Raw genomic sequence first — 23,743 nt, forward strand, 5'->3', positions numbered from 1 at the left:
AATTACAAAGACGACAGGTGGACAAATTTACAATGATGGGAAGAAACCAGCATAAAAAGGCTGAGAATATTCAAAATCAGAATGCCTCTCCCTCTACAGGGGATCACAGTTCCTCATCAACAAGGGAACAAGGCCTGATGGAGAATGAGTGTGTTCCAATAACAGAATTAGGCTTCAGAATGTGGATAATAAGAAACTTCTGTGAGTTAAAAGAACATGTTCTAGCCCAATGTAAAGAAACTAAGAACCTTGAAAAAAGGTTTGATGAAATCCTAAGGAGAATAGACAATTTAGAGAGGAATATAAGTGAATTAATGGAACTGAAGAGTACAATACGAGAACTCTGCAAAGTATGCACAGGTTTTAACACTCTAATTGATCAAGCAGAAGAAAGGATATCAGAGATTGAAGACCAACTCAATGAAATGAAACAAGAAGACAAGATTAGAGAAGAAAAAGTAAAAAGGAATGAAAAAAGTCTCCAAGAAATATGGGACTATGTGAAAAGACCTAATTTACGTTTGATAGGTGTACCTGAATGTCATGAAGAGAATGAATCAAAGCTGGAAAATATTTTTCGGGATATAATTCAGGAGAACTTTCCTAACCTAGTAAGCCAGGACAATACTCAATTCCAGGTAATACAGAGAACACCACAAAGATACTCCTCAAGAAGAGCAACTCCAAGACACATAATCATTAGATTCACCAGAGTTGAAATAAAGGAGAAAATTCTAAGGGCAGCTAGAGAGAAAGGTCAGGTTACACATAAAGGGAAGCCTATCAGACTCACAACAGATCTCTCAGCAGAAACCCTACAAACTAGAAGAGAGTGTGTGTGGGGGGGTCAATATTCAACATCCTCAAAGAAAAGAATTTTCAACCCATATTCTCATATCCAGCCAAACTAAGCTTCATAAATGAAGGAAAAATAAAATTTTTCAAGAACAAGCAAGCACTCAGAGATTTCATCATCACCAGGCCTGCTTTACAAGAGCTTCTGAAAGAAGCACTACACACAGAAAGGAACAACCAGTAACAGTCATCCCAAAAACTTACCAAAAGGTAAAGAGTATCTTCATAATGAAGAATCTACATCAATTAATGTGCAAAATAGCCAGCTAGCATTAAATGACAATATTAAACTCACAAATATCAATATTAATCCTAAATTTAAATGGATTAAACGCCCTAATCAAAGACACAGACACGAAAATTGAATAAAAAGTCAAAACCCATTGGCACAATGTAACCAGATCTACCTCATAAGCAAGGACAGACAAAGACTCAGAACAAAAGGTTGGAGGAAGACTCACCAATCAAATGGAGAGAAAAACAAACAAACAAACAAACAAACAAACAAAAAAACACCAGGAGTTGTAATTTTCGTCTCTGACAAAATAGACTTTAATAGTAACAAAGACTAAAAGAAACAAAGAAGGACATCACATAATGGTAAAAGGATCAATGCAACAACAGGAGTCAATGATCACAAATATATATGCATCCGATATAGGAGCACCCAGATACATAAGACAAGTTCTTTTTTTTTTTTTTTTTTTTTTTTTTTGAGACGGAGTTTCACTCTTGTTACCCAGGCTGGAGTGCAGTGGCGCGATCTCGGCTCACCGCAACCTCCGCCTCCCGGGCTCAGGCAATTCTCCTGCCTCAGCCTCCTAAGTAGCTGGGATTACAGGCACGCGCCACCACGCCCAGCTAGTTTTTTGTATTTTTAGTAGAGACGGGGTTTCACTATGTTGACCAGGATGGTCTCGATCTCTCGACCTCGTGATCCACCCGCCTCGGCCTCCCAAAGTGCTGGGATTACAGGCTTGAGCCAACGCGCCCGGCCTGACAAGTTCTTAATGACTTATAAAGAGACTTGAACTCTCGTACAATGGCACCATACTTTGATATCACATTGTTAATATCTGATGGATCAATGGGGATATTTATGATTTGAACTCAGACCTGGATCAAGTAAACTCAGTGAATATTTATAGAATTCTTCACCCCAGGTCCACAGAACATACTTTTTTTTCCCAGTATCACATTACATTTATTTTGAAAGTGACCACATAAACAGAAGTAAATCACTCTTTAGCATTTGCAGAATGCAATTTCACAGATTTAAATGAAATATTGGTTGGCTGTCTGTAATTTTCTTCCCTTATTCCTTCCTGTCTCCGCTGTTAAGTACAATTATCGGCATAAAAGAGGTTTTTAATACCTATTTTTAGATTGCATTCCAGCCTGGGCAATAGAGCAAGACTCCTGTTCTCTCTCCCCCTTTCTCTTCCTTTCTTTGCAGCCCTCCCCCGCCCCACCCTGCGTGCCTCCTTCCCCCTCCCCCACAAAAAAAGAAAAAGAAAATGGAAATTACAGAGGTAAATAGGGCAAAAACTTGTTTTGAAGACAAAAATTAAAATTAGAGACAATTTCACATTATATGAAAAAGACACTTGCACACGTTTTGTTTACAGCACACAATTCACAATTGCAGATGTGGAGGCAACCTAAGTGCCTATTAACTAAGACAGGATAAAGAAAATGTGTTATAGCTACACTGTGGAATATTATTCAGCCATGAAAAGGAAGAAAATAATGTCTTCTGCAGCAACTTGGATGGAGCTGGAGGTCATTATTCTAAGTGAAGTAACAGTGGAAAACCAAAATCCCTATGTTCTCACTTACAAGTAAGATCTAAAGCTATAAGTAAGCAAAGGCATCCACAGTGATATAACAGAATTTGGAGACTCAGAAGGGGAAGGGTGAGGTGGGGCTAGAGATTTAAAAAAGCTACACATTAGGTACAATGTATACTACTAGTGTGATGGGTACACTAAAATCTCAGAATTCACTGCCACTATATAATTCATTTATGTAACAAAAATCACTTGTACCCCAAAGCTATTGAAATAAAAATTAAAAGAAATTAAAGACAATTTCTGTGTCAATTCTTCCAAATTCACAGGTCTGGGACAAAGCTAAATTTCTATTTAAGCACCTAACAGGCATACATATAAGACTACAAGTATTTATGTTCTGTAAAAGACGAAAACTTTCACATTAGTGGAATTTTATTTTCAACCACATAAAGCAGTCTCTGCCAAAAACATGCTATGTAATACATGACACGAGACCATTATTATGGGCTCTGGACAAAGCATAGTTGACTGAGCCACTCTGGCACAAAACGCTACAAGTATTAACATCTTGCAGGCACACCCAAGCCTTTAAGAAACTCTTCTCTGCAACACTTTCACACCTTACATGATGAACTGCCTTTCTACTCTCAGTTTCTTCATTACTCGCCTACATCTCTGTCACCCACAGACATTCGGACGCTCTTGGATTGAAACTATTTTATACCCAAGACTAATTCAGAAATCTCTCTTTCTGGGCACGTCCTCTTACGATTCCACCTCTCCAATACTTTCCCTGTTACTGAAATTGTCTTTCCATCTTCACTGGTTTTACGGTGTGCTGACTTATTCCTTCTTGTCTCTGGGTTCATTAGTCTTTTTCTACTTACTTGGCAACCAAATGTGAATTCTGGGAGGTCATGCCCAACCCTCTCCTTCCTCTCTCTGCACATCACTCGGTTGTGCCTACCTTGCCAATCTGCCCTTACCCAGCATCTTAGCTTCTCTAAGGCTGATAATGTTTGAGGAAAAAACTCAACAGTATGCTCTTCCTAGACTTCTCTAATTACTAGTTCAGTAGCTTTGCTTAAAAAAACAACAAAAAAACTTCATAAACAAATGAGAATTTCTAGAAAAGTTTAAGTAATAGCTAGTATAGTACTAAATCAAGTCTACAGCCAATATAATAGATCCTACAGTTTAGTGAAACTTCCTTTAATTTTCTTTTCAATTGCATTACACATATGATTTCAAATAATTTTCATGATAAAATATTTAAATGAGCCATATATTTTCCTAAATACAAATTGTTTAAGATGTTTCCTCAGTGTTTTAAAATCGACACATCTAATTACTCTTTTTCTTTTCCCTTGTCTAGCTTTTGAGTATTTCTAAATAAACACGGAACAAATTTATACAGTATTCTCATATTGTGTTCCTTTCCAACATCCGGTATTGTTGATGGATTACATCCCAGTTCTTACATGTCACATTTCTATTTATACTTGGCAGGATCATACTGACTTTTTTTTAAGGGTTCTTATTTAAATTGTGGTCAAATGACTCCACGATCTTTTTTTTTTTTTTTTGTGCTGTTAATTATTCTGCATTTAGGGCTGGGTGAGCTGGCTCATGCCTGTAATCCTAGCACTCTTAAAAAGCCCAGGAGAGTTGATCACTTGAGGACAGGAGCTCGAGACCAGCCAGGCCAAACAGTGAAACCTTGTCTCTACTAAAAACACAAAAAATTAACCAGGCATGGTGGTGCACACCTGTAATCCCAGCTACTCAGGAGGCTAAGGAACAAGAATAGCTTGAGCTCAGGAGGTGGAGGTTACAGTGAACAGATCATGTCATTGCACTACAGCTTGGGTGACAGAGCGAGACTGCCTCAAAAAAAAAAAAAATTTTTTTTCTAAATTAAAAAAAAAAACTGCATTTAGGTAATTTATTTTTTCCTCCATTTGAAAATCAGCTTTCATCAAGAAGGGTCATTTTAAAATTTGATTCTTATTTTCTATAAATGCCAGGTGCCCTAATCTACTGTCTCTTAGAAACTTAATATAAATATCCTCTTGAGTCTGTAAGTACTACTCACTGCTCTTCCTTGAGACCCTGCTATAGAAACTTCAGCTGATACAAAACCACCAATCATTACTGTATAGTTTGGGACAACTTAACCAATCAATAGTATATTTTAAATCATATTTCTCTAATCTGTGGATAAAAATTTTATCTGAAATGGAATTAAAAAAAAAGATCAGAAATGGAATTTTTTTTTGTTTTTTAAAGAAATGCTTGATATAGTCCTACATATCTACTGCAGGTGTTTATAGACTCATTAAATTATCAAAGAAAGAAATTATGTTTTAAAGTTATTATCTCTTGTAACAACGTAGTTTGGGGACTATATAACTAAATGTGGCACAGTGAGAAATGGCTGACAGCAATTGAGTTTTATAAAACATCCCTAGACTCAAGAAGGAACTAAAATGAAGAAATAAACAAGCAAACAGGCAAAGGTTAAAAAGTGTCAGAAAAACCTGCAATTTTTTTCTAGCATGGCTGAGTTCCTGGCATAAATAAATAACCAAGAAGAAATTCAAGAATACACCTGCCATTCTGACTACTAAGTTGACTAGGAAGAATTAAGGTAGTTCTATGCTTGGCTGTTGATGCCTTGACAGTAATTAAATAATTGAAAATAGAAGAGAGGGGGAAAATAGAGAATGGTAGGGATGAATAGTGGCAACTGGATAAAGCAATGATTTGACTGGTAAAGAGCAGATGCTGATGGTAAAGAAGATATCTAGAAACAAAATATAGCAAGAAAAGCAACTCGAAAGCATCATGGGGGAGACAGGAGGCAAACATACAGTGACTTAAAAAAAGTCCAAACCCCGAAAACAGTAGTTCAAATGAGGAAGTGCTAAAATATCTTTAAAGAAGATTGGGAGTGGGCAAATAAGTGTCAAAAGTGATTATTAAAACAAATCTGACTGCTTAATATTGCTTCCAAAATAGTTCAGTCATAAAAACCTAGACTCATGCAGATGTATTAATTACATCACTACCTTTGCGTGTATTTTTAACAAAATAAAATAATGCACAGAAAACGTATATACAGATGCTTACTTGTATGGTTTCTGTGGCAAGATGCTGATCCGAGTCTTGTCGAGTATCTTTTTCAGCTTGTTCCTTCCTCCAACAGTGTTGGCTTTACTTTTTTTGTTCACTTTTTCAAGTCCTATCACCTGTTCTACATCTACAGCAAGATCTGGAATGGAGTAGCGACTGGCCTTTTTGATGTCACCAATTTTAGGAAGGTGGGGGGCACCATTTCTTTTCTCTTCTGACAATCTTGTTAGTAGCTCTTTAAACACTAAAATAAATGAAAACAGAAACACCATACAATGGCAATTATAAGTTATAAGAACAATTCTAAAGCAATTGTGGAACTTGGAAATATATGAGAAGTACAGACTTCAGTTATCAAAACTGCAAACCTGTAGAAAAACTGTATCACAGTAAATGAATCACACCAAATCTGCTTGGTATGTTGCTCTATCAGAATAAGTTTAAAAAGAGTCTTGAATCTGTAAGTATTTTAGTATTTATCAATAAAAGATTTCAGTTATCAAAAAAGGCATAAACTAAAAGTATTTTTTATGGTAAAGATTTTTATTTAGATCTAAACTATGTTTTTACCACATATGCTTTCTTATGATGTTTGAAATACTGAAAAAAAGACCGAAAGGAGAAAAATGAAAGTATGCAAAATACTTACCAAATAAATTGGTTTTCACAGTGATAGATAAATGTGTGTTATTTCTAAGAATTTCCATGGCTTTTGACAGCTGAATATTTTCAAAGTTTTGGCCATTTACTTCTAATATCTAAAAATGAAATTATAAAATTAATGTATCAAAATTGACTAAAGAAAAAAAGACACCAAAATTAAATCTTGAGTTTAGAAACAGCATACCTGATCCCCCCGTTTCAAGCCTGCTTCAGTTGCTTTGCTACCTGAATCTACACTGTCAACAAAGATTCCAAATCCCTTCTCAGAGCCTCCAAGTAAGATAAAAGGCAAAGGAGCTTCTCGGGATGGTTTTGTTAATGTCATCAGTCTTCTTTTTGCTTTAGCAGCACATGCAATATTTAACAGCCTTAGGTGTCCACCCATTTTCTGTAAGAGTTCAGAGACAGTAGTGTCAACTCAAAAACAGGCTGAATAAAATGAACTTAAAGCTGATCTTAAAACAAAAAACAAATATTACCTCTCTTTCCAGATTATTTTCAAATTCTTCTAAAAATCGAGTCATTGCAGGATCTCCTTCAAAGTCATTGAAGTGATTATTTACCCACAATAATACTACCCGTGTAACCTGAAAAACCAATTATTTTCAATAAATTCCCATTTTAGTGCCAAAAATGTGATTACAGTCATTCCAGAAAAGATACCCAACTTTCAAACAATTTACCTAATAATAATAAATAGGAAAATAAATGAACAATAATAAAATCTTCCATAAGGATGACCTTCTGAAAATGTATTTTTTTATTTTGAATATAGACTTCATGCTGCATTGCCAGGAATGGTTCTGAGTCTGTGAGGGTATTTAACATAAACTTCGTCTAACTTTCAAAATGCATTTGAAACAGATCAGAATAAAAGAAAGGTATAATAAAACCAAAATCAGCTAATGCAAAAGACAGAAACTAGAAAGTAAAGGTAGAAAAACAGACTAGACAAAGAGAATGAACACTTTTAAGCATAGAAAGCTCTTTAAGGGTACAGAATAGAAAAGGAAGGAGATAAGACAATATAGTTTATCATCCAATCTGGCCTTAGAGCTCTAGGTGGTCTCCTTAGAATTACAATCCTGGGGCCTACAGAGTTATGACTGTCATGAAATGCTGCTCTGGTGTCAATTTAAAAATTGTGACTTTTATCTGGTATACACTTGACTACCAAACTAGGAAATGCAGATTCCTATAAAATCCAGATGTTTATGTTTTAACACACTCCCAGCAGAACTTTAAAAATGTTTAAACATTTGGTGGCCAATTTACTGGCCTTTGCATTTAAAGAAAAAATACATTTCTGAGGCTGAACTAATATTCTGTATTTTTTTTTTTTTTTTTTGCCTAAGAAGTACATTCTCGTATTTCATTACATTAATCTGGACATACTGCTGTGACAAATTTATACATTAAAAGTATCTTTAGGTTTACATTTTAACATTCCATATTTAACAGCCAAAACAGAATATATTTCCAACCTTATCCCTGAGGCTCGGGTCATTAAACCACTCCAATAACTTTTTGCCCACTTCCATTGGGCTAGAAAGAAAAGTTCTATAGGTCAACAGAAAGTCTTCTATGAATGTTGGATCTACTACTGAATGCTCTTCCACCAAATGCATTGTTAACCTTTCTGAGGTACCCTGTAACAAAGAAAAGGTTTAATTAAATACATATATATATGACATTTATATGGAACGGGGATTTCAAACATTCAACATAAAATGAACTGGGTAATAACACAGTTAACAATTAATGAAGCTGCTATTCATTAGGACAGGCGTCCCCAAACTTTTTACACAGGAGGCCAGTTCACTGTCCCTCAGACCGTTGGAGGGCCGCCACATACTGTGCTCCTCTCACTGACCACCAATAAAGAGTTGCCCCTTCCTGAAGTGCGGTGGGGGGCTGGATAAATGGCCTCAGGGGGCCGCATGCGGCCCGTGGGCAGTAGTTTGGGGACGCCTGCATTAGGAGATCATACATAAAGACTTTTCACAACTGATAACCTTTAAGAGATATGCTTAAAAATGAAAAAATCTGAAACTGCCACAACTGATACTACCAAAAAAATTCCTTTCCTTGGGAAGGGGGAGTGGTCCTGTGTCCTACCTTGATGACAATGTGTCCCTTTCTTGTTCCAGTTCGATCAAGTTCTCGGTGTTCTTTCACCATAACAATCTCTCCTTCCTCTTCAACTTTTTGCATGTTCTTTTCTACTTGGTTTAGAATACGGCAGTAATCTTGCTGGGCTATGCAGACAAACTGGAATAAAACATAAGTCACATGTTAATGATAAAGTGCTTGCAAAAGACCTAGCAGTACTAATAATTCAGTGTTTTAATTATTTAAAACTGACATTTTTCCCTGTCTTTCCCATACTTTCTAAATTAATGCTGTAATGAACCTTAATCAGACATCTCTACTTTTAATGTATTTCTCCTTTGGTCAAGAAAAGTTTCAATTTTAGAATATTTATATGTATTTTACATCCCAAATCCTAACAATTTTAAAAATCGAAAGACAAAATTAGAAGAGTGCTTTTTCATGCTCCTTTCACATTAAAAAAACATTGCAGTGGGGGGAGTGGAATTGTAGGAGAATAGATGTAAAAAATTATCATTTAGTGAATTAAGAATCTGAAAAAGCTTTTGAATAAGAATTTTAATGAAACATACAGACATTCAAAGATACCTATGGAGTAGATATATTAATTTGCTAATTATACTGATGAAACACCATTTTAGAAAGCTTGTTAAAAGAAGGTCAAAACAAAACCACATATGCGTTATAGTTCAAATAATTTTCCTTATAACTGGTATTAAGGGTAATCCTAGTTCTTAAAGAAAAAGTTAACAATATGCATATCAATTCATTACTTTCCCTGACCCCAAACATAAAAAATTTCAGAGCTTAGTGCAAATCACTTAAGAAATTACATTTCTTAGTAGCTTTAAAGAAAGTTAAGAATTAATGATAGAAATCACTTATTATACAAATTAACTAGAGTTCAGTGAGGAGACAAGAGATCATCTGGAAATGGAAAGAAGCATGGTATTTCTTTTTCTCCTTTAGTGTGAAGAAGATGGAAAAGGCGATGATTAAATTACATTGTAAGTAAGATAAAATATGATGCAACCACCTGAAACCATGATTTCATAGGGCACTTACAGCTCTGATAATACATTATTCTTTTTATGTTGCTCATATTACGTTAATTTTTTAAAAAGATACAATACTAAATATTATAATAATCATAATGACAACATCTTCATCATCATCACCATCACCATCATACTGTGGCAGCCTTATGGAACTTTTTCAATTTATCCTCCTAATCAAACCATGAGGAAAGTGCTGTTGTCTCCATTTGACAGAGGAGTAAACAGCCCGATGTCTCCTAACTACATGCTGGCTATCTTAAAATAAATTATACATGCACATCAGAATCTTGGAGGGAAATAAACTATTAATATTATTTCTGAGCAATGCAAATTATGAGCAACTTTCATTTTATTTAATGTGTTTCTATATTTTTCATGCTTTCTGCATGAACAATAGATTTGTTTTTTAAGTAGAAGGAGCAGTTCATAAGAGGAACACCATATTGTAGGATCACGTTTCTCCCAGAGTTGGCTAATCTCACTAATTTTTCTATTAAGCTTTTGATGAAAAAGTTAAAAATTAAAAGATAAAGACTTTTTTGTACTAGTAATTATGCATACTTTAATTACATTAAAATACCTTTAGAGCTGATATTAGATTTTTAAAATATTGCTTATAGTATTATGCTAATTTTATAAACTGTTAACATTATTTCGGAGTAATTTCCTTAATACTGACCATAGATGTGTAACATTTCGAAATACATGATCCTTAGTTTCCTATCTAAAAGATATTTTATTTCTTTGTACACAGCAGCAAAATTATTCCCAAATACATATAAGAGATTTAGAAAAGTTTTATTACCAAATAATTTTAGGTGTTCTTTCTTGTGCTCAGTTTTAGAGAACATAATTAAATACCCATTTTCTCATTTATCTTCTAAAAAAGAAATAGATCCCTGAATTCAACTGAATAAGTAGATACAAGGGGAAAATGCTTTTTGAAGAGAAATGTACTAAAATTAATCTTCTTGACTAAAGATTTTTTAAAATTAGAATACATTTGATTTGAAATTCTTAGTGTCTAGACAGACATTTTGGCATTTCTTTTGCAACAAGCTGAAATACCATCCAAAAAAAAAAAAAATACTGAATTTCTAATATGGTCATATATAACTGGTACCTAAAGAGAAATACATTTTAGATGAAAATATTTATCTTTTTAAAATAAGCAACTTATTTTTGCTACAACAAATTTATAGATCTAACGTGAAATTCACAGGTAACATTTAATTTTAACTAGTATGATGAAGTCAGTTGAAAAAATCTTTTTTTTGAGACAGAGTCTTGCTCTACTGCCCAGGCTGGAGGGCAGTGGTACGATCTCAGCTCATTGCAACCTCTGCCTCCTGGGTTCAAGTGATTCTCTTGCTTCAGTCTCCCAAGTAGCTGGGATTACAGGCACCTGCCACCACACCCAGCTAATTTTTTTGGGTATTTTTTGTAGAGATGGGGTTTCATCATGCTAGCCAGGCTGGTTTCAAACTTCTGATCTTGTAATCTGCCTGCCTCGGCCTCCCCAAGTGTTGGGATTACAGGCGTGAGCCACTGCGCCTGGCCTGAGAATCTTTGAATTGTTTTACTGAGGTTTTAGATTCCTGTAAATCTCATGCGTTTCAGATTGCTGTAAACCCACGAAAGTACTGCATGATCTCAGTACCCTGATATGAAATAAAAAGTCAAGCAAGAATTTACTTATAAAAGTCAATGGCAGTTTATATCATAGGATTATTTTCTTTTGGGCATGACATTATAATTTGTATTTAAGGAGAAACATTACAGATGATGAATGAAGTAAAATTAAACTTCAATCCACATACAGTGTAATCAATTTTCAATTTATCCACAGCAAACTGTTTTCTCATTTAAAATGGCTTCTCACATTCTAAGTGCACTTAGCTCCTATGATTCCAGGAAGAGGTGAGTCTAACATAGATTTGCTTTAAGAGGCTGGATCTATTTAAACTGGCACTTTCCAGTCTGTGAGGGAAATTCCTACCTAATTGTTCACATAGCTATCCAAGTGCTCATTCCTCACTGGAAGGGTGGAGGGTAGGGCTAAGCAATGCCTGGGTGTCACTGGCAGGCCTCAGACACAGGCAGTGGAGAAGGAAAAAAGGGATAAGAATAAAGGGAGTAAGAGGATAAAAGAGGAAATGAAGAAATGGAAACAGGAGAAGGGAAAAAGAAAAGCAAGAGGTATATGTGGGTAATGGAAAACCATTACAAACTGCCTGGTACCACAGGATGTGTATACCAACCTCTGAACTTTGTCATTTCACATCAGACTGGGAATAAGAAAACACTGAAGAGGGAGAACTGGAAAAGAACATAAAGAAGGGACCCAGAACAAAACATGAGCTTGGCCATGTCATGGGATCCAAACAAATATATCTTAAATTTAATCCATTCATCATTGTATTCTTAGGTGTAACATGAGCTCAACCATCTTATGACAGTAACCGATATTTATTTTGGAACTCCCTGAAATATAAGATAATGATGACAAAGCCTAGGTAAAGTTGCTTTTTCTTGGTAAAGATAGCATCATTTTTGCTCATGTCACTCAATAACTTGCTTCTCTACAATATGGTCAGTAAAATCATAGAAACATATGGAAGCTATTTTATGCACAAATAAAAATATGGTTCTGTTTCCTTTACTTCTCCTAATAAGGAGATGTTTTAACATTTGTATTTTCTGACAGATAAATGATATTTTAACAGAAATACCTTAAAATGCTGTCCCAGGCAAGCACTTACATTAAAATGTCAAAATTAGTTTTCCATCCCTGTTTAAGAAATTCTTTAGGGTTAAAATGCCAGGCTTGAGCAGACAGATGGGTGGAAGTACAGGAATGAAATCCCTGATTAACATATTCCTTTTACAATGGTGTAGGGTGTAGCAGAGAGGAAGACAGGGACTTCTAGCAGGTACCTCACCCTTGATGCTTTTCATAATTAACTTCACACTAGGAGCTATAGAGTCTATATATCTTAATTAGAGTTTTCTTTTGAATTGGACTCTACCTTACTATCTGGGTTTCCCACTAATCCCTCACTTTGTAAGTAAATTAGACTCTCTTCCCTAATATAATCCCTACTTCCCTCTTCCTTTTCCAGAATTCCCAGATAAATAGTTAAATGTTACCTGGTACACTTGACATGACTTAACCACTTTGTAATATTCACTCATATAACATTTCAATCAATTATCCTCAAAAATTTCTATGCTATCATTTCAGTCTCATATTTATAAAATTTCTAACAAAGGACTTGAATAACTAAGAGGTGTTAATGTAATGGCTCAACTCTCAAAAAGAAGTAACTTTTACTTGCCCTTCAAGGACACACACTCTAACTCAAACACTATTGTAATTCCACTTTGTAGTAGGGTTCTGGAAAGAACTGAGACGATAGGAGACAGGAAAAACCTTTACTAATTTGCTAGCTTGTTTTGACTCAGTTTAGTTTTTTCATTTTTTTTTTAAGAGTACAATTCCAGAGCTGAAATAGCATATATAATTTCCTTTAAATGCACATTACTGCTAAATAAAGACTTCAATATTCATCATTTGTTTTCCTCTATTATACAACGTAAGTGAGAATATACCATTTTGTTTTCCTCTATTATACAAAATAATTGAGAAGTAAATATACTGAGAATGCTTTTCTGGCATTACATATTTAAAACACTGAATTCATAGCCTTATTTTATTTTTATTATTATTATTATTATTTGCTCTATGGTGTTCATGGAAGGAATTAGCTAGTGGAATTATTTATAAGCATTTAAAAATAGACTAGAGAAAATACTAAGGCCAAATGTGAAACTAGATTTATTGAACTGGCAATTACTATATTACAAAGAAATACATTTAAGGTGCTTTTCTTATTATTAGATGCTTATAATTTACATCTTATCTTCTAAGGTTAAGATAATTTTATGTATAGCCATGGTCATTTTTCTTTTTAGTAAGTAAAATGCTTAAAATGAGTATTTCAATGATACCATTTTACACTGATCATGTACCATAAATATTCAATTGTGTTATTTTAGAATAAACTACATTCAGATGTTTTCCAAATTACAGACTAATAAATACAATGACAATTAGTCTAAGCCACATCATTTGGTTATTTACACTTAATTTTGTTTCAAAGACAAAGTCTTTCAGAAGACAAGTCATAAATTATAAACATCTGATAATAACAAAAGCATCTTAAATGTATTTCTTTGTAATATAGTGGTTGCCACTTAAATCAATCTAGTTTCACATTTGGTGTTAATATTTTCTCTAGTCTATTATTAAATGCTTTTAAATAAAGACTATTAATAGAATATCAATACTGATACTATTTCTCTTTTGCTATCAAGTATTTTCTTTTTATTAGCTATTATTTAACTAGTAAGTCACTCTACTGATTCATACTATGATCAATTTCCATGACTCTTCTAAAATCAATTTCTTATATATATTTAAATAAAAACACTGCATAACTATACATATCATCCTTATTAATTATTTACCTTCATAATGTGCATTTTACTTCCATATTTTGATGAACTGATTATCATCACTGATGGCAATTTAAAAATACCATACTCACTTTTTAAAAAAATCAAACATATAGTTCTCTGTAGTTCAAGTAACTGTAATAAAGATTAATTTTATTTTTCTTGGGTGTTATAACACTAAAAGTAATAGTTTCACATTAAAATTTTATTGGTGCTGGGCATGGTGGCTCATGCCTATATTCTCAGCACTTTGGGAGGTTGAGGAGGGTGGATCACTTGGGGTCAGGAGTTTGAGAACAGCCCTGGGCCAATATGGTGAAAACCATCTCTACTAAAAATACAAAAATTAGCCAGGTGTGGTGGTGAGTGCCTGTAATCCCAGCTACTCAGGAGCTGAGGCAGGAGAATCACTCGAACCCAGGAGGCGGAGGTTACAGTGAACTGACATCATGCCACTGCACTCCAGCCTGGGTGACAGAGCAATACTCCAGCCTGGGTGACAGAGCAATACTCCATGTCAAAAAAACAAAATTATTTGTAACATATTTACGTAGGGAGTAAAATCTCATCACAATGGCATGTAAGTATTGTTTTTTAAGAATGAAATATATATTTTTATGATATTTATACCTGGCAGTCATCCACCTTTGTTCTCATCACTCCTTTCATGTATTCTTTGTCCATGGTAGGAGAGACACCGAAACTATTTCCCATACACAGTATTTCTGCTTTTCCATCTGGATAAGTCACTTCCACAGATCCATTGAGAATCACTGACCAGGAGTCCAGCTAATACAAAAAAACAAAGACAAAGCAGAAAGTAACATCATAATTAGACAGATGTGTCAGTATGGTCCCTAAATATGATTAGCAGATCTTCCAAGTTCAGAGATAAAACAAGTAACTCAAGCGAAGTTCACTGTTTAACAAGTTCCCAGAATAAGGAATAAAACGCAGCCACATATCTACCTATTTCCATATGCCTAGCACAGAATGCATACCATAATGCCCTTTGAATTTGACTTTGGATATTCTCCTCAAAAACGACAAAAGGAAAAAAATTTCTGTCCCACCAAAGCTCATGTAGACAAGATAAAATTATCATTGCCTCAGTAAGAATATCATTTGGTCTGACAAAAGGCATTATTATATTTATGGACATTTAAGTTGCAAAAACTGAGAAGTTAATATATCAAAAAAATCTCTATTTGCATACAAAATTCTGCAAATAATGGGAAATATAAAGGATTTTGAATACAGTGACTCATATGGTTTGGCTCTGTGTCCCCAATCAGATTTCACGTTGAGTTATACTCCCATAATTCCCATGTCTTGTGGGAGGGACCTGGTGGAAGATAATTTGAATCATGGGGGTGGTCTCCCCCATCTTGTTCCGGTGGTAGTGAATAGGTCTCACAAGATCTGATGGTTTTATCAGGAGTTTCTACTTTTGCATCTTCCTCATTTTCTCTCTTGCTGCAACCATGTAAGAAGTGCCTTTTGCCTCCCGCCATGATTCTGAGGCCTCACCAGCCATGTGGAATTGTAAGCCTAATGAAACCTCTTTTTCTTCCCAGTCTTGGGTATGTCTTCATCTGCAGCATGAAAATGGACTAATACCGTGAGAGACATAACAGGTGTACCGTAATTCTTGATTTATTCAAATTTACTATTGTTGGGTATTAAAAAAGAAAAAGCAAGAATTTGGGTTTTGTTCAATCACTGTATTGAGATATCTTTAAGAAGAAACTTTTTAAGTGGTAGGAATATTTATTCACCTCTTCACCATCATTTAACACTATGGTCCCTGCTCTTTCCACCACTGCGAACACCATCACGGCACAGAGTTCTCGCCTCACCGACATTGTCATATTGGCAAAAGCAGGCAACTGGTGCATAAATTCCAAGAGTTGTTCTGAAAAGCAAAAGATATCTTTTGTCAAAACTACAACTTTTATTAAAACCAAGTATTCAAAAAGAATGCTTTAGGGTCTTTTCTTTTTAAATGCGCTACAATTTTGCTTATTGAAAAATGCATCTCAAGTATCTTTAGCACCAGTTGAACTTCTTGCAGGTACACAAAGAATTGTCACTTTGGAAATCATGCCTTTTACTTGTTGAATTAGAGTCAACAGTTTACATTGTAACTCCAGTTCAAATGCCACTAAAGATGTTACTAAACTTCAAATGGGAAATTTCAACTGTAAATGGGATATAAGGCTTATTATTGTAAGAGTGAAAATGAAAGGCGGCTCAGAATTCTCCAACAAGTCAGTTGGTCCATTCTTCCACTTTTTGGGCAGGTGGATGCCTAAAATAGTCAGCAGAAATAACTATATTTAATTCAAAAACATTCTAAGGAATATTTTCCATGGACCAAATACATAAAAACCGATCAATTAAAAAATTATAGGCCAAAAAGGAAGTTTGATCACTCTTCCTTCTTAATGGGATGCTGTGGAGAAAAGAGCTTCTACCTTGGTACGATGCTAGCTGCTGATGTCACAGTCTCTTCAAGTCCTGGGTTTTCTATTTTTAAAAGTCCTTTGTTTCCCTATCATTCAATAGATTTACTAACTATGTAGCAAGTTCTTTCCTTACTCCTCATGATGGCTCTGTGAAGTATATTTTCCTTTTAATTTCATAGGGAGGAAACCAAGGCTCAGCATCATATAATTAAGAGATGGCAAGACCAGGCACGGTGGCTCGTGCCTATATTCCCAACATTTTGGAAGATTAAAGCAGGAGAACTGCTTGAGCCCAGGAGTTTAAGACCAGCCTGGGCAACATAGCAAGACTTTATCTCTATAAAATACTTTAAAAATCAGCTACATATGCTAGTACGTGCCTACAGTTCCAGCTACTGAGGAGGCCGAGGTGGGAGGACTGCTTAAGCCCAAGAGTTTGAGGTTATAGTGAACTGTGATTGTGACAATGCACTCCATCCTGGGTCAAAGAGGTTATAGTGAACTGTGATTGTGACAATGCACTCCATCCTGGGTCAAAGAGTGAGACTCTCTTTAAAAAAAAAAAAAAAAAAAAGGTGGCAGTGACATGATTCAGGACCATCTGCTTCCAAAGGTCATGCCGGACTTTAAAGAGCACAGGGTATATACTGGACATTTAAATGCTGACTAATTGCATTACTTTGGGCAAGTTGATTAATTTACCTGTTATAGTTTTCTCACTTAAAAATATAATATCTACTTTACTGGATGGCTGTGAGAATAAAATGCAATAAATATGATAAAAGTCCATGGCACAGAGTAAATAATAAATGAGAACTGCTATTATTGTCATTATTATAATAATCATGATATCATTCAAACTTTCAGCTAAATAAAAATTATACTAGATATTTCTTATACATAATCAAACATTCCCTATGTATAGTCCTACTATCTGTTAAGATTTAGTGACAAATTTTATGTTCTTGGATATAGTTTTTTAACTGGTAAAACAAAGTACAACAGAAAGATATATGTTGTGTATATATTTTCCCAGATACAACATTTCTGGAAGGACAGACTGAGTGGTTTTCTCTGGCCCAGCTGGGCAATGGCATGTTCTGATTGGAATCTACGTCATCCGTCCTACATAAGACTTTTCATTACACAGGGGGGCTCTGGCAATAAGGAAAATGATAATGATAGGTGTACCCAAAGAGTCTGTCCAACAGGACAGTGTTCTGCAACCTGACTCAAATTTATGTGTCAGGAAATCACTTTACTTTTGCTGCCAGTATTTTTAAAAAAAGAAGTTAAACTATCAAAGCACATCAGATAAAGGAAGAATACATTCTGTTTCGTGGAACTTTTATTTCTAGAATGAGTAGGAGTGTCTGTGCTGTACCATAAAATGTTTTTATTCCTGGAGAAGCAGTAAAGCAATTCTGAAAACCACTGCAAGAGATGACCCATATCTATCACATATGGGAGGCAGGAATCACTGTTTTACCAATGCATTGACCTTCTGATTTGAGTCATAAAGGCAAGTGAACAAGTCTTGGTCCTCTGAAGCACATCCCAGTTAGTTCTGCTGTTTCCAGCCTCTGTTTTCGTTAGCCATCATCCCTCACCCCTTACCATAAAATATGACACTATTACCTATAGACCATGCATTTTACTTTCTTCCACCTCTAGTAGTTGCTAAATTTTGTTGGATAAGCAAACATTTTAAGAAATGTTTTAAGAAAAATCTGGGTCAGAAATTGTCAGAAATGTTTTGAATTTAGTACCTGATTAGGTAACAATACAAGTCAAATAATTACCATATATATAATCGGAAAACAAAAAGAGGGAAGAAAATAAAATGCACCTTCACAAGTATTTGTTGCAATAATTTTAAAGTGCTTTGTGTAGACATACTGCTTGCTTTATTAGTGGGTCATGAATTTAATTTGTGATATATGTGTAGTGGCTAGCATTAAAAAAATAGAACAGGATAGAAAATATCTGTGAATCATATATTATAAGAATAAAGAAGGCAGAAAGATCTAATAGTAAATGTACATGATTATCCAGGCTCAGTTGAAAAACCAGAAATACATAAATGTTAAACTAGATGGCATGTAAGACTTTTTAAGATTTTAAGATTCAATAATGGTATCACTGGTTTTGTGGTAACTTCTATGTTATATTATACTAGATGATTGGAGCAATTTTTAAAAATAAAGAACTATTTCATAACCAATCTGTGTATGTATACACACACACAGATACACACACACACGAAACAAAAGCAGTGGCTATAGGGCAGCGGTCTCCAACCTTTTTGGCACCATAGACAGGTTTTGTGAAAGACAGTTTTTTCATGGTCAGTGTGTGAGGCTGGTGGGTGTGGGGGGATAATTTTGGGATGAAACTGTTCTACCTCAGATCATCAGGCATAAGGAGTACACAACCCAGAACCCTTGCATGTGGAGTTCACAGTAGGGTTTGCACTCCTATGAGAAACTAATGCTGCCACTGATCTGACGGGAGGTGGGGCTCAGGTGGTAATGCTCCCTCACCTTCTGCTCACCTCCTCCTGTGCAGCCCAGCTCCTAACAGGTCAGGCACTAGTAGTCTACGGCTCAGGGGTGGAGTCTCCTGCTAGAGGGGGCTCAAAACTCTGACAATGCCACAGGTATCATACAGACTTAAATAGCTTAGGGTAGCCAAGAATTCAGAGGCTGGGATAGATACTAGGACAGTCTCCAGGACACATGAAAAGAAGCTATGGATGAGAAACAGGACTACTTTCTATTATATTTCTTAGAACAAAATCTATAGACTTATACACTTACCTATTAGAATGATACTCTGTTGCCACCTATCTAATGTATATGGGAAAATATTATGTTTTAAAAACATTTATTGACAATGTACCATTTAAAAAAACCAAATAATTAACTTACAGATACCAGAAGACAAAGCCAATCCAGAAAATTAGCTTATCTTGGTTTGCTTGATAAAATTTTATGTAAGAAATGTTTTTATTAAATTTTTTAAACAAACCCGAGGTTTGTTAAAAGATATTAAAGTAGTCCTTTACTGTGTCAAGCCCTCAAAACAAAAAAAAATTTTTTTACAACCATTTAATAATGGAATACCAACAAAATTATGTGTTCCAGGGCAAAAATTAGTATGATAAAGTCCCTTCCTTCAAAGTACTGAAACAAAAGTATACCCAAGAATCTAACAGAAACCAAAGGGAATTTTTTTTCCTGCAGCTGGTAAAAGTGTTCAAATATTAGCAATTTCATTTGATTCACCTTAAACACTCACGCATGCACTCATGTGCGTGCATACACAAACTTTCTCCCTTTTTTTGCAGGGGAAGAGGAAGTTGGGTAGGAAGAAAGACATCTAGAGAAAACATCAACCATACAGATGTTTGTATTTTATATAAAGGGTGTCTAATTAAATCCTGGAGGATGAGTTACATTTAACAAGAGCTAAACAGTTCTCACACATTTTATTTTCAGGGAAGTAGAATACAAAATCTTTCAAGATCTTACATAGAACAAACAACACCCTTTAGGACTTCTCTGTTATGTTAGTAATTACTTTAAATAAATGTATATTTGATAGATGCAAACAGTTGTCACTGCTTGCAAGTAAACAGGTATTCAATTAAGTGTTACTCACTGTAGGAATTATATTGACAAGTATTTTCTTTCTTTTTTTTTTTTTTTAAAAAAAAAGATGGCTTTGTATTTATTTATAGGAATCAACATGGCTGCTGCTTTCTAGAGATTCTGGGAGAGAGGGCTTCTCAGGTATCAACTGAAAGTCTTAAATTTCCAGGAATGACAGACATGCTACATATATTTTAATAATCAGCATTTTCTTCCACAACTATTTTAAAATGAACAGATTCAAAAAAGATACATTAGTTTACAAAATGATAAATTCCAAATCAATCTATTCATAAGCAAGTTCCATTTAATTTTTTTTAAAGCACCTATGAGCAAAGATTCCGAATTGAAATTGTAAACTGAATACACTCCAATTTAATTTTTTCCTTAAAACTACAGGGGATTAAAAAAGAAAGAAATTGACAAGGACAAAGAATGAGAATGTGAAATGCAATTCTGGACACTGGAAATCAGCTGAACATGTGGTATCGGACCCAAGAAGGCAAACAAGGAAAGAGAGTGTGAAACCCATTTTTTTTTTTTTTTTAAGATGGGGTTTCACCACGTTGGTCAGGCTGGTCTTGAACTCCCGACCTCAGGTGATTGGCCCGCCTTGGCCTCCAAAGTGCTTGGATTACAGGCGTGAGCCACCACGTCCAGCCGAGTGAAACCCATTTTTAGAAACTGTGAATCAGATCCACATGCAGTATCAAAAACATGAAAAGTGCAAACCTAAGTCTACAGGGGGTGAAACAGAACCATTCCACTCAGGCCACTCCCCTGCTTCCATCACCCGGTCTCCACTTTATTATTCTTCATTGCACTCATTACCTGCAATGAGTTTACTTGTTCACTAGCTGATAACACGTCTCCCCTAATACTCTGCAACAGAGCAAGGACTTCTTTTGCCCTTGTTTAGCACTGAATGAGTTGCCAGCACCTAGAAAACTGCTCAGTGCATAGAAGGTGCTCACCTACAGCAGCTGAATGAATGAGTAATAATTACCATATGATATTCATCTATAAACAGCAATTCCTATAAATTATTTCAATTAAATTTTGACTGTCTAATCTAAGGTTTTGCTTTTTGCCTTTCATTTCCTAGAATATGTAAATAGCTGAAATGGTGAAAGTTTTTCCTCAAACATGTTTATGTCACTCAAACTCAGGCAACAAGCCACTCTACACCATCCTATACCTAATTCCAACAGAGTTAGTTCACTTAACTGCTCTTCAAACACGTATTGGCCCAAGAATTGGGGGAGTGGTAGAATAGATAAATGGAGCTGAGGCAAGGGTGACTATGAACCCTGGAACTCTCATGGAAAGATGACTCCCAACAGAAGCTGCTCTCATTTCCGGTGTTTTAAGGAACAAGCCAGAGTCTTAGAGGCATACTCAAACCCAAAACCATTACTACACAATCAACTCTTGCTATGATGAAAAGGTTAATATAAAGCTACTTAAAATTTTAACCTCTGGGTAAACTTGGAAGTCATTGCAGCAAAATTCACAATAGCAAAGACAAGGAATCAACCTAAATTCCCATCAATGATAGATTGAATAAAGAAAATGTGGTACATAAACACTGTGGAATACAATGCAGCAATAAGAAGAGCAAGATCATATCCTTTGCAGGGACACAGATGGAGTTGAAGGACATTATCCTTAGCAAACTAAGAGAGGAACAGAAACCAAATACTGCATGTTCTTACTTAGAAGTGGGAACTAAATGAGGAGAACACATGAACACATAGAGAGGGACACACAACTGGGGCCTTTTGGAGAGTAGAAGGTGAGAGGAGGAAGAAGTTCAGGAAAAATAACCAATGGTTGCTAGGCTTAACACTTGGGTGATGAAATAATCTGTACAACAAATCCCCATGATACAGGTTTTCCCATGTAACAAAACTGTACTTGTACTCCTGAACATAAAAATTAAAAAAAGAAGAAAAACAGCAAAAGAAAGTCTCGACCATCACACAGCCCATATGCCACGAATCTGGTATTTTGCTGTCTCCTTCTACCCACTTGCATCTTCATATGAAACCAGAGTAGAAGCAAATTCATTTACATGACAATTTTATCAACTGCCTTTATGTTTACATACAAAAAACATGAGCTTAACAAGAACAGTGTTCAAGAGAAAATTAATAGAAGTAATACTACTTGAAAGGCTAATTTTAACTTTTTTTTTTTTCCCCATCATAAACTAAGCTTAAGAAAGGACTTACGTGGAAAGGATCTACTAAGAAGTTTCATTCACATTATTATTTGTAGACTCCTGAAGATAAAACTGAGTAAACCTGGTTTTTTCCAATTTATATCCAAGAAATACTACTGTTTATAAAGAAAATCAATAAATTAATGATTTTTTAAGCCTTCTAGTCTTGGGCTCTATTTCACTGGACAATTTTACCACTAAATATTTTTAATTGCTCTTGGATTCATTTTCTTAGTCAAGCTTACCAATGTCATCATCTGTCCGGTCAATTGGGTCCTTCTCTAGGCAGTCTCTCACAATGTCCCTACTCATCAGAGGATCTGATGCTCTCTCAATGTCTTCTTCATCATCGTCGTCCTCGGAATCCACTGCTGTTTCTGGCAACCCACTCAGGTCCATATCACCAGCCTCGCTTTCTGTGGCCTTAAGACACACGCACAAAAATAAACTATGTTAAGTAAATAAATCTTCGGGGACCAAAAAATGAGAGCAAGCCTCATTCAAAATAATGCTTCTGTTTATTTTTCTATCCAACAATCATTTATGCACCGGAAACTACATATAACAATTACTTTAACAAAATATGAGTGATTTCGCCTCCTATTAAACTGTTGGTCAGAAATAATCACTTTACCTCAGTAATTTTGATTTCCTATCTGAGCTGTCGTATGGCATTTGAAACACAGAATAAAGAAGAAAAAGATAATATTTGTTTTCACTCCATTTTTTTCAACGAGAATGGCTTATACTAACAGCTTAAGGATGACAATTCTGAGCAATTCCTTTTGCAAAATAGGTGTGAATTTATTAATGCCAAGAAGACTGGACCATTTCTCCCCTATTAGATAGTCCTTATGGAAAAATGAGCCACAAATCAAAGGTAACTTGATAAATATGCAAATAAAACATTAACAATTTGTTGGGATTATCCCAATGACCACTGTTAAACTGTAAATCAAGAAACACTATAGGAGACCAAATGCTTAAAGGCAACATGCTTTTTCTTCCTATTCATGAACACAGGTCACCACATCACCAAATTTCAAGTTAACAAGATATACACGAATTTTCTTTTTTTTTTTTTTTTTTTTTTTTTTTTTTTTTGAGACGGAGTTTCGCTCTTGTTACCCAGGCTGGAGTGCAATGGCGCGATCTCGGCTCACCGCAACCTCCGCCTCCTGGGTTCAGGCAATTCTCCTGCCTCAGCCTCCTGAGTAGCTGGGATTATAGGCACGCACCACCATGCCCAGCTAATTTTTTGTAT

The 23,743-nt window shown here is 35.2% G+C and overlaps 1 protein-coding gene across 15 annotated transcripts in view; it reads right to left on the reverse strand.

The window, feature by feature from the left end:
- The window catches only part of RAPGEF2 (Rap guanine nucleotide exchange factor 2), a 258,949-nt gene that overhangs the window by 23,200 nt on the left and 212,006 nt on the right, over positions 1-23,743 (reverse strand). For all 15 annotated transcript variants that reach the window (XM_010338554.3, XM_010338550.3, XM_010338551.3 and 12 more), the window contains 9 exons: positions 22,725-22,902; positions 15,913-16,049; positions 14,765-14,923; positions 8,565-8,717; positions 7,931-8,095; positions 6,926-7,033; positions 6,631-6,834; positions 6,433-6,541; positions 5,781-6,027 (listed from right to left, as the gene is read on the reverse strand). In XM_010338554.3, coding sequence (XP_010336856.1) covers positions 5,781-6,027; positions 6,433-6,541; positions 6,631-6,834; positions 6,926-7,033; positions 7,931-8,095; positions 8,565-8,717; positions 14,765-14,923; positions 15,913-16,049; positions 22,725-22,902 — 1,460 coding nt within the window. The remainder of the gene's footprint in view (positions 1-5,780; positions 6,028-6,432; positions 6,542-6,630; positions 6,835-6,925; positions 7,034-7,930; positions 8,096-8,564; positions 8,718-14,764; positions 14,924-15,912; positions 16,050-22,724; positions 22,903-23,743) is intronic.

Source organism: Saimiri boliviensis, chromosome 3, assembly GCF_048565385.1.
Source record: "Saimiri boliviensis isolate mSaiBol1 chromosome 3, mSaiBol1.pri, whole genome shotgun sequence".
Lineage (NCBI taxonomy): Eukaryota > Metazoa > Chordata > Mammalia > Primates > Cebidae > Saimiri > Saimiri boliviensis.